At 38.8% G+C, this 10,933-nt stretch overlaps 1 protein-coding gene across 1 annotated transcript; it reads right to left on the reverse strand.

Moving 5' to 3' along the window:
- Positions 1 to 204: 204 nt before the first annotated feature.
- LOC117449560 (G-protein coupled receptor 182-like) lies at positions 205 to 3,428 on the reverse strand. Its single transcript, XM_034087315.2, has 2 exons — positions 3,295 to 3,428; positions 205 to 1,635 (listed from the first exon to the last, which is right to left on the reverse strand). Exon 2 carries the CDS (start codon positions 1,630 to 1,632, stop codon positions 562 to 564), a length of 1,071 nt encoding a protein of 356 aa, XP_033943206.1. The 5' UTR covers positions 1,633 to 1,635; positions 3,295 to 3,428; the 3' UTR covers positions 205 to 561.
- Between the last annotated feature and the right edge of the window lie 7,505 nt (positions 3,429 to 10,933).

Raw genomic sequence — 10,933 nt, forward strand, 5'->3', positions numbered from 1 at the left:
TTTAAACTGTTGAAAGTGACACATTCCAGATGGACAGCAATGGAAGTAAATGTAATAAAGACTGTGAGAAGGGAGATAACTAAGTGCAAGAGCAGCAAAATGTCTCATTAGCAAAATAAACTTAGGCTTAAAAACATTCACGTCCCGAAAGCTCGTTTCTGCTCTTTGTGATAAAGTGCAAGCTCAGGTTTTGCAAAACGCAAACAGTGTTTTATGAAGTTTTATTATATGTTACAGTAAATTTAGACTACAGCAGCATCCTGAAACAGATAAATAAGAATGAAGTATGATTTATCTGTTGAAAATTAAACACAAGATGTTTATGAGGATTATCTGGCACGATCAGCTTTGTTTTCACACATTTCCTGCCTTCCTCTGTGATCAGATACATGATAAAAAAACAAAAACATAACAGGAAATGGATTATGAGAGTGAGGCTGTAACAAACATCACAATAAGTCTCTGACCAAAGAGATGATCTGCACAATCTCCATTCAGTTCTGTCAAATCTTTCCTAGAAAACATCTCGTGAAGTTTTCTCATCCCAGCTTCTTTTTTTATTTATGATGCAACATCGGACTGGCTGGTGCTGGCGTTACTTAACTTGCGTTGCTTCTCAGGGTCTCCCCCTCCTCCGTTGGGAGCGTTGGTCCCGGCTCCCAGCTGGTTCCCGGCTCCATCTCTGGGTAACTGGCTCAGCACGGTGTTGACCAGGTTGTCTCGGAAGCTCTTGCTGAGGAAGTTGTAGAGGATGGGGTTTGCCACGCAGTGAAAAAGAGACAGGCTTTGCACCACACTGGCCGAGAAGTACAGCACCTCCATCGCGTTGCAGCTGAAGATGTCGTGGTCAATGTCTTCCACGATCACCAGGAACACGACAAAGTGGTAGGGCAACCAGCAGAGGACGAACACCAGGGAGTAAACGTGAACCAGCCACACGTCCCGCCGGCCCTGAACATCCGGCGCCGTCCGAAGCGCACGAGCGATCAGCACGTTGCAGGTGATGATGACGGCGGCGGGGCCCAAGAACTGGAAGACCAGGCAGAGGAAACTCACAGAGACAAACCACTCTGTGGAGTTGTGTTCAGGAAAAAAGTAGCAGCCCGGCTCGTTCCTCTCCAGAAGAGTGACGTGGGCGTTCTCCAGCAGCGCCAGGAACAAGGAGAGCACCCAAAGGCCTCCGCAGAGCACCCAGCGGCGACGGCCCAGCACAGGGAAGAAGGTGGGAAACGAGGGTCTGGTCAGGGACAGATAACGCTCCACGGTCATGAGGGCCAGGAAGAAGGAGCTGCTGTAGAAGTTGACCGTGTAGACGAGGTAGGTCACCTTGCAGAGGAAGTGTCCCCACAGCCAGACATTGTCCATGGTCACCTCCATCATGAAGAACGGCATGGTCACGATCACCATGAGGTCCGACAGGCTCACGTTGAGGATGCAGAACAGGACCCCGTTGGCCGAGTGGCGTCGGCGCCAGTTGACCCAGATGACCAGCACGTTCTCCAGCAGGCCCACCATGAAGATGAAAAGGTAGATGAGGAAGAGGGCGATGCGCCGGTAGTCTCTGGCAGAATGCAGGTTGATGGGGCAGTGGTTGAACAATTCCAGCGTGGCGTTGTGCTCGTGAGCGCTCATGGTCTGGAGTGAAAAGCAGAGGGAAAACTGTTTCATCTAACTGGAAATAGTTCAGTTTTATTCTGGGGTTAATCTGAATATGTTACACAACAGAAGCTCAGGAGGAGGGTGGGAGACGTGCTGGGTTGGAATATTACAAAAAGTAGTAGAGAGTTGGATATTAAAGCCTCAACATGAGAAGAAGCAAAAACGTCAAATGGAAGTTATAAATGTCTCACTTTGAGGTGCTGTATATGGTTTAATATTTTAAAAGCAATACATCTCAGGAGGCGGCTGGTGTTGCCGCAGCTTTACAAGCATGTCGTAGAACAACTTCAGGTAGCATTAAAGCGTGAAATACACTGTCTAGAGAGCATTTGATTTGTCCTTTCTAAACCAATGTAGGAACATGGTGGTGCAACATGTATTCAGACTTCATGATGAGGACCCTTTCACCTATCTGTATATGTTACACTAATATAAACATAGTTCTATATATTTTATTACATTTCTGCGTATTCTTCCCCGAAATACTGCAGGATGGCCCTTTAAAGAGTAGACTGCACATATTTAGGATTACTGTTGTACTCACAAAGGACTAAATATCAAGAAATATTTTATTACTGTCGTGTACATGCATTTTTTCTCTCTAAGAAAAACATGACGCCTACATTACTCATAATGCCACTAACAGTCTGATGTGTAAATGGTAACCCTCAATTTGAAAAACTCTTGCAATATGTGTAGGCTTAAATAGCTAAAAATTATGGCAAGCCGATTCAGCTTTTATTCATTCTGGAGGATATCAGAAAATCTATAGTAAGAATGCATATTCTTGATATCAAAAATTCAATTCTTACTAGTAATAATGTTTATTTATGATTTCAAACATTTAATTTTAACTAGTTAGAATGCAAATTCTTGTTGTAACTAGTTGTAATGTGTATTCTTGATATCAGAAATGCGGTTTTATCTAGTGAGATTTGCATCGTTTTTCTCATTCATTTCAATGGGAGTTGGAAATTAGTCCAAATTCCAATTTCTGATATCAGTAATTCATTTGTTGATATCAGAAATAAAATTTGAACTAGTTCAGAATACTTTTTTGACATCAGGAATTAAATTGCTACTAGTTATAATTACATTTTTTTTTATTTATAAATAGTTACAATTGAATTCCTGATATCAAAAAAGGATTTTGAACTAGTTCAAATTGTATTTCTGATGTCAAAAATTTGCATTTCGACTAGTTGAAATTGAATTCTTGATATCAGAAATTTGTATTTTTACTAGTTCAAATGTAATTGTAACTAGTAGTAGTAACAAATGAATTACTGATATCAGAAATTGAAGTGAATGAGAAAAATGATGCAAATCTCACTAGATATAACCGCTTTTCTGATATCAAGAATACACATTACAACTAGTTACAATTGAATTTCTGATATCAAGAATTTGCATTCTAACTAGTTAAAATTATATTTTTGATATCAGAAATGAACATTATTACTAGTAAGAATTGCATTTTTGATATCAAGAATTCGCATTCTTACTAGTAAGAAGTGATTTTTTTATATCCCCCAGAAATTAATAAAAGCTAAATCGGCTTGCCAAAAAAGTTGGGTAGGCTTTCCCTTTTATTTAGAAAATGTATGTTGGAAATATAATTGGACTCTACTGTACCTTGTTGTGAAGAGCCGCTTTGTGTAGATGAAGAGGGTTAGGGTGAGGGTCTCTCCTGAGGCCTTGCTGTGTCTGAGTGAAGCCTGAAGCCACCAGATGACTCCTTCCAGCTCTGATGTTAACAGATATCTGAGCAATCAAGCAGCAGGAGCTTCTACCATCCCATTTCTCATTAACATACTCACACATGACAGGACATCCTCAGTTGGTAGTGTGGAGCGGTGTAGAAATCCAGGAACGCCCACACAGGTTTTATGCATTTCAAAATGTACATTCAACACTCAGCCAAATAGGACATAGAAACTTGGGTGTTGCCATTTTCTGCTGCATCTAGTCACTATTTAATTGAACTCCTTTATTCATTGTACAGGTACAACTGAATTAAAAAGCGATCCTGTCAGTGCATAACAAGAGTATTATTCAACCTTTTACTTCCCTACATTAATTTGACAGCTTAAGCTATATTTAAAATCAGGATTTTCCATACCAAACTGTTCAGATGGTTTGATTTAAATAACAGTTTGAATCCCATAAGATCAAATTGGTATCACATGACACAGCCATCCTTGGATTAATAAACAAAGATAGCAGTTTTGAAGAAGACTAGAACGTTAGGCCGGTGGTGGTTATCCACAACGTACCCATAACTCAGGTCTGCTTCAATATGTACTTTGGTGTTCATATTGATAGTACTCTTAGCTGGAGATCCATGTTGAACATCTCTGCTTTATCTCAATAGAGGAGATATTTCTTCACGTAGAGCTTAAGCTGTGTGGAGTTGAGCAGAAGTAGAATGAAAATATTTATGATTACACATATACACAGTTTGCTATGTGCAATGGCAAGCAATTGTTGTTCCCCTGTTGTGTAGATGAAGAGGGTTAGGGTGAGGGTCCCTCCTGAGGCCTCGCTGTGTTTCTGAGTGAAGCCTGAAGCCACCAGATGACTCCTTCCAGCTCTGATGTTAACAGATATCTGAGCAATCAAGCAGCAGGAGCTTCTACCCTCCCATTTCTCATTAACACACACACACACACACACACACACACACACACACACACACACACACACACACACACACACACACACACACACACACACACACACACACACACACACACACACACACACACACACACACACACACACACACACACACACACACACACACACACACACCAACACGTTCTCACTCTCATCCCGTCACATATTGACGGACGGTCAGGGCCCCTCCCCGTCGCTATATTACGTACAGGGTACCCCTTTCCCGTCATTTTCTACGGGCAGGGCGTCCCATAGACCTTCATTGCGGACACAGCGGACCCCTTGCCCGTCAGGCTTCTATGGGCAGGGCGTCCCATGGACCTTCATAATGCCTATTTTAAGGTTCATTTGGCTTTAAAATGCGTTTTGATCTCATTTTATGCGAGTAATGAGTTTTTATTTCTGATTATTTGTGCAGTACATGTACATGATGTTTAGTTTGCTAGTTATGACGAAGATTACTTCATGAATGTGTACACATTCATGGTTGCTAAGGTGGTTGCTATGGACGCTGCAACAGCTCCCAGACCACGTGATCAACAACAATGGCTGTCCTTCGTGTTATTCTCGGTGAAAATGCCTATTTTAAGGTTCATTTGGCCATTAAAATGCGTTTTGATGTCATTGTATGCGAGTAATGAGTTTTTATTTCTTATTATTTGTGCAGTACATGTACATGATGTTTAGTTTGCTAGTTATGACGAAGATTACCTTACGTCTGTGAGGAAAATACACGGGGCTCAGAGCCTCGTATTTTTAAAATCTTTTTTTCCTTCTAATTTATTATTCTTTTCAAAATAACACACTGTTATTTACTCACCAATAACACACAATTATCCTTGCTCTTATTTATTGGTTTAATTCCATAATCTCGGTCTTTTTTGGTGTCCGTCAGGAACTGAATTTCAAAATAAAAATAACCGGAAACAGACGTAGGCCTATAAGGGACATTTCGAGCATCATTGCGATTGTCAAAATGTTTGAGTTTAGGATGGCCAAAGACACTACACTACCCAGAATCCCCAGCTATCGTTTAGGACTACAGTCCCCGTGATTACTCTTCAAGGTCTGGGATTGGATGTTGGAGTGGCAGTGCACCAAGGTTACAGCGTCAAACAGCTGTTTGAAATGGAACGAAACCACGCCAGACTATCCAAAACTGGAATCGAACGCCCCCCCAGAACTACACACTACACTATTGTGTTTCGCAAAATGTTCTATGGGACGTCTCTACTGAACGTTTTCGTTTTTCCCACAATTAGAAGTTGCCAGTATTAAACACATTGGTGTTATCAAATGTAAAACATATAATTAATAAATGGGTGAAAATCGCTGTCCATAATGCGCAGCATCAATATATAGCATTAATATACCCACATGACCGCTCATTCATACTTTGTAATTCTACTCCACTACAATTCAGAGGGTAACTTGGTATTTTTACTCCACTACACTTATTTGAGTTACTTTGCAGATTCTGATTAATGATGTGAAATATAAACAACCCTTAAATCAGACTTTAGTTACACCTGAGTGACATTCAGGTAAGGTGAAGAGAGATAATCCATATGTATAATATCAGTTAAAATAAGTGCTTCAACATAGTTAACATTGCAGGAAAGCAATATATTAGACGTTAAGTACTTTGTATTTATCTGTAGATAGATACCCCCAACGTTTTTTTCTTATTTAAAAGAAGACCGTAATCTGTTATTTAATGTTTAAATAAAGGTTAATTCGTTTTTCTGTTTTGCACCTCCTCCTATTAATATCTTTGTACATCCTGCACTAAACTGTTTTATTGTAGAGATCACTTATTAGTATCTTCTTGATTTTTTATATTCTATATTTCTATCACAGACCTTCTACTTTCCCCCTATGAAAGTATATGTACTCTTAATATTTTTTTAATCAAATATAACACATAAAAACAATAATTCAATAACGTGCTTTAACCACTAGGCACACAAGGTACACACAGACACTTGTATGTACAACATCTGAAGATGTGTAGTTTTATTCATGCTTTCACATAATTTTACAGCATATTGCTATACTATTTCAGACTCAGTATTTACATTCTTACATTCAAAATTCAATCCAATTCAAATCAGTAATATCTTTAAAAACTACAAGTCCTATTATATCAGCTGTGCACCGTTATGGTGTAAATATAACCTATCTATGAATTATATCAAATGTAAAAGTCAGCCGAATTAGTGTTGATACTGCAAGGAGACGTATTGTGTGAAGAGAAATTGAGAAGTTTTTTAATTGTTGATATATTTATGATCCACGTCAAGTATTCAGTTTCGGCGGCATTTCTTCAGTTTTTCCAAAGGTCTTCTCATCAGGGCGCTCTAAATAAAGAACTACGGCATATCTGTAATATGTAATGCAGCCGAACCGTGTATTACAATGCCGTTTTGTGATGACTTCCAAAGAGAAAAGCAAGAACACTCGGAATTAAGTATTATTTTAGTCTTTTCAAATGTTTTCCGGATTTCATCTAATATAAACACCAAACCCCAGCATGCATTGCGGCTAAAACATCCAATCAGCGTAGCTGAGAATCTTGGGTAATCGCTCGAAATGCCCACGTCAGTTTCCGGTTATTTTTATTGTTAAATTCAGTTCCTGACGAACGCCAAAAAAGACCGAGATTATGAAATTAAACCAATAAATAAAAGCAAGGATAATTGTGTGTTATTGGTGAGTAAATAACAGTGTGTTATTTTGAAAAGAATAATAAATTAGAAGGAAAAAAAGATTTTAAAAATACGAGGCTCTGAGCCCCGTGTATTTTCCTCACAGACGTAAGGTAATCTTCGTCATAACTAGCAAACTAAACATCATGTACATGTACTGCACAAATAATCAGAAATAAAAACTCATTACTCGCATACAATGACATCAAAACGCATTTTAATGGCCAAATGAACCTTAAAATAGGCATTTTCACCGAGAATAACAAGAAGGACAGCCATTGTTGTTGATCACATGGTCTGGGAGCTGTTGCAGCGTCCATAGCAACCACCTTAGCAACCATGAATGTGTACACATTCATGAAGTAATCTTCGTCATAACTAGCAAACTAAACATCATGTACATGTACTGCACAAATAATCAGAAATAAAAACTCATTACTCGCATAAAATGAGATCAAAACGCATTTTAATGGCCAAATGAACCTTAAAATAGGCATTATGAAGGTCCATGGGACGCCCTGCCCGTAGAAGCCTGACGGGCAAGGGGTCCGCTGTGTCCGCAATGAAGGTCTATGGGACGCCCTGCCCGTAGAAATTGACGGGAAAGGGGTACCCTGTACGTAATATAGCGACGGGGAGGGGCCCTGACCGTCCGTCAATATGTGACGGGATGGGAGTGAGAACGTGTTGCACACACACACACACACACACACACACACACACACACACACACACACACACACACACACACACACACACACACACACACACACACACACACACACACACACACACACACACACACACACACACACACACACACACACACACACACACACACACACACACACACACACACACACACACACTTGACAGGACATCCTCAGTTGGTAATGGGGAGTGGTGTAGAAATCCAGGAACGCCTACACAGGTTTTATGCAATATAAACATGTGTTTCAAAATGATTATTCAACACTCATGTGAGAATAGGACATAGAAACTTGGGTGTTGCCATTTTCTGCTGCTTCTCGTCACTATTGAATTGAATTCCTTTATTCAAATTTACAAGCATACTGTAAATTATTTTGTTCTTAATTGTATTGTTCATAAGGCAAAAAGAAATTGGTAACACTTTATTAAGGTACACAAATTAACCATCAACTGGTTGTTAATTAGCATGCATATTAGCAGTATATTTGCGCTTTATTAGTCATTATAAAACACTTATTAATGCCTTATTCTGCATGACCATATTCTACAAGAAATAAGCCATTAGTTGAGAGTGTTTCCTCAATAACCCTACCTGTTAAGCCCCGAGCCTGTTTTTCAGGTCTCAGGCTCGAAAATGACATTTCCAGAACAAATGACCATAACTACACTTCTCAAAGGGGAACATTAATAATCTTTTTTCTCAAAGTAATGATAAACCTGTGAGTTGGATGTAGAAAAGTCAGAATCAATATAGATGTTTTTTATTTGAAAGAAAATTCAGATTGAACATAGTAAAAAATTGTAATTGATAGTGTCCGTCCAAAAATACTTTTTTACTTATAGTGAAAACTACCCTTGGATGATGGGTTAGTAGACTAAAAGCTTTAGGAATACAAAGTACAACATATAATAAGTACCCTGTATCAAGATTGATGCAAAACAAGTGACATTTGACCTTTTTAGAGAGGTTTAGCAAAGAAAACTCCACCTCTGGGGTCATTTGGGTGGAAATGGCCAATACAATTGAAGGGGAATTTCCACATACACACCAACGTTACCAAAAAGAAGTGGGGGCTATGCGCATGCAGTTTGCCTAAAGTGAAACCTACAGTATCTCACGCTCTGAAATCGGAAAACTTAAAAGTAGGTTTATTGCTGATGGATTATCAGAAATCATTTCAAAGTAACACAGACACATTGGATGGATTCACCTTCAGCAACGTTGTTATCGTTTTAATGCCATTGAAGACAACTTTTGATCAGACAACGACAAAGGTAAGACATATTGCCGTTTTGGCTACCTAGCCCCACGTGTCGTGATGTCTGTTTTTGTTTATAATGTCGCAAGTTCTTATCATGGAGTGATGATATATATACCTATCGATTCTGTGTATTCTCACAATGCTAATCGATATGTTGGATGTGCAGTTACGATAACTAATAAGGGTGTTATACCCAGTGTTGGGCAAGTTACTTCCAAAATGTAATATATTTTATATTACTTATTACTGTCTTTTGAAAGTAATAAGTTACATTACAATATTACTGTCTCTGAAATGTAATGAGTTACACTACTTTAGTTAGTACTTTTTAGTTACTTTCACCAAAATAACCACAAAAGAATGGCTAGGTGTTTTAAATGCTAACATGTAGTTTAGTGCAGCTCATTATACATCCAGTGAATGGCAATGTGGTTTAGCATAACAACTGTGTAGGCCCTTAAGGCTACTAACAACTTGTTACGGCTTAGTTGAATACTCGATTCTGATTGTATCTTCTTAACATGTGACACGTTGTTAATACAGCAGTACAGACCACTGTCAAGGACTATAATGAAGGTTGCTAAGGAGGATCAAGAAAGAGAAAGGAAAAGAGGTTAAAAGACGGAGCGCTGGACGTCAGATAAATCACCAGGAGAAGACAGAGAGGAAGTAAACACTAACAGGACACGGAATGGGCTCTGTAGTGTGTTTAGTATATGGCCGCGTACAGGCCCGGTTCCAGAACAACATGACTCAGGGTGCCTCTGAGATTACAGGGGGCGCAGCAGCAGCAGGTTTACATGAGCAATAGTGACCGGCAACAGCAATGAAAAATAGCATTGATGGTCCCCAATGAACAGATTATGGCATTTGCTATGTTTTGAAAACCAAGCAAGTGAGAACATTTCAAGTGAGTTAAAAGTGCAATCCTGAAATATTTCATATAGTCCAAAGTGGACTGTGGCAGCTTCAAAGCTGTACTGATAAAACAAATGAGAACATATTGTAAATCAAGGCAAATATTATTTGAACCAGCTCATGGTTTGAAATGGCAAACATTGAAAAGCAAAAGTATTATTAAAACTAGGGGTGGGCGATATTGAAAAATATATTATCACGATATTTTTCAAGCAGTATCACGATAGACGATATATATCACGATATTTTTTCATGTCGGTTATTATGGTTATTTTTCAAGTTACTTAACAGTACAAGCACCTACAAGGTAACAGAAACTAAAACAAAAAGGAGTAACAGACCAAAATAGCATTTCAAGCAGGTTTTATTTCTGAAATTAATCCCTGAATGAACAATTCAACATTTTGATATGACTTCAAGGCACAGTTTCTCAGTATAAAAATGAACTTTCTGAGGTAGCACTAGCAGTGAACATCAATAAACATGAAAAGGAGGGTAAAACATAACTAAGTAAAACATAAAACATCAATGAGGAAAAGTCAGTGCCAAACAATTAAAATGTAAACTTTAGACTTGAAGTGCAATAAAAGACTTTGGCATAACGGAAGGGAAAAGTTTTTATTTTTTTATTTATCACGATAGATACGATATCTCTGAAAAAGCATATCGTGGAGACCTAATATCGTCACGACGATATATATCGTCATATCGCCCACCCCTAATTAAAACCATGTACTAAATCATCACTTTGGTCCCATCATATACTCTGGGAAGAGTACATTTACTGTGCTTGAAAACTGGTATCACATCATCATGTGAGGTTGACTTTGTGACCTGGAGAACATTTCAGCTGCAACATTAGCTTGTTGAGAAGCTTGGGATATGAGATATTTTTGTAGCCATTCGTGGTGAAGGCATCTGTGCTATTGTATGCATTATTTTTTGACCCAACATTTCTACAGGCATGGCAGAATATGGCTCTATTTTCACATGAAT

Source organism: Pseudochaenichthys georgianus, chromosome 7, assembly GCF_902827115.2.
Source record: "Pseudochaenichthys georgianus chromosome 7, fPseGeo1.2, whole genome shotgun sequence".
In the NCBI taxonomy this organism is placed as follows: domain Eukaryota; kingdom Metazoa; phylum Chordata; class Actinopteri; order Perciformes; family Channichthyidae; genus Pseudochaenichthys; species Pseudochaenichthys georgianus.

Excerpts from the sequence above, each read along its gene's own strand:
- LOC117449560 (XM_034087315.2), bottom strand. The coding sequence starts at position 1,632 with ATGAGCGCTCACGAGCACAACGCCACGCTGGAATTGTTCAACCACTGC.